Raw genomic sequence first — 1074 nt, forward strand, 5'->3', positions numbered from 1 at the left:
GTATCTGTGGCAATGGCTTTGCTTTGGATGCTGAGGAGAGGAACTGCACAGGTAAGGAACCTCCTCTGGACCACTCTTGCACATCTTGGTGCCTTGGGGGATGCTCAGCATAGTGGTGCTACCCAGAGGAATCGTGGCACTTTGAGGGACATGGTGAGGAACCAAGGGCAGGACCATGAACAGAAGCTCAAAGCCAGGTTGGACAGGGCTTGGAGCAACCTGGGCTGGTGGAAGATGTCCCTGCCCAAGGCAGGGGGTGGAATGAGATGAACTTTAAGGTCCTTCCAACCCAAACCAGGCTGTGATTCCATCATTCTGTGATAAAGCTCCTCCTGCTCATTGGGTGAAGGCTCAGCCCTTCACCCTCCCTTGAGGATGAGATGTTCCTTGGTCTGTGTTGGTGGGTCTGTCAGTCCTTGTTGAGTTTGCTGTGCAGTGCAGACAGCTCTGTGCTGGCTCTGGTGGTGCTGGTGGCCTGTTCTGCCTCCACTCCCTGCTCTTCCTCCCCACAGACATCGACGAGTGTCGCATCTCCCCAGACCTGTGTGGCCATGGCACCTGTGTCAACACCCCAGGGAGCTTTGAGTGTGAGTGCTTCGAGGGCTACGAGAGTGGCTTCATGATGATGAAGAACTGCATGGGTAAGGACATGGCTTTTCCTCTCCTGCAACAGGGAAAGACATAGCTGGTGCCTCATGTGGTGCCCAGCTGCTCTCTGGGCATCTCCCCCCAGGGCTCTGTGCCATACAGGGCAAGGAGAGACCATGGAAAAGTTGTCAGACTTGGGGATGAAACACTCCCTCCAAGACCTCTATTTATGAGGACCTCCTGGAACAGAGGTCAAAGCCTGTGCACAGCACCTGGGCTGGTGGTGCCCACGAGCTGAGGGAGGAGACTGGCAGCCCAACCAAGCATCAGGCAAGACTCTGGGTGCAGTGCCAGTCCTGGAGGAGCATCCTGGGCTCTTCCTGCCATGGCCACCTCCTGGCCACCATTCCCTCAGCTGTGGGAGCACACAGGAGAGTCCATGCTTGGTGCCCATGGGGCCACCAACCAACATCTCTCAAGCTCTTT

At 56.3% G+C, this 1074-nt stretch overlaps 1 protein-coding gene across 1 annotated transcript in view; it reads left to right on the plus strand.

Annotated features, from left to right (window-relative positions):
- LOC103811288 (fibrillin-2-like) overlaps positions 1-1074 on the plus strand; it is a gene marked incomplete at both ends in the record, with an annotated part of 34558 nt that overhangs the window by 21084 nt on the left and 12400 nt on the right. Inside the window, 1 exon segment of the mRNA XM_009084251.1 lies at positions 513-641. Coding sequence (XP_009082499.1) covers positions 513-641 — 129 coding nt within the window.

Source organism: Acanthisitta chloris, unplaced genomic scaffold (genome assembly GCF_000695815.1).
Source record: "Acanthisitta chloris isolate BGI_N310 unplaced genomic scaffold, ASM69581v1 scaffold1691, whole genome shotgun sequence".
NCBI lineage: Eukaryota > Metazoa > Chordata > Aves > Passeriformes > Acanthisittidae > Acanthisitta > Acanthisitta chloris.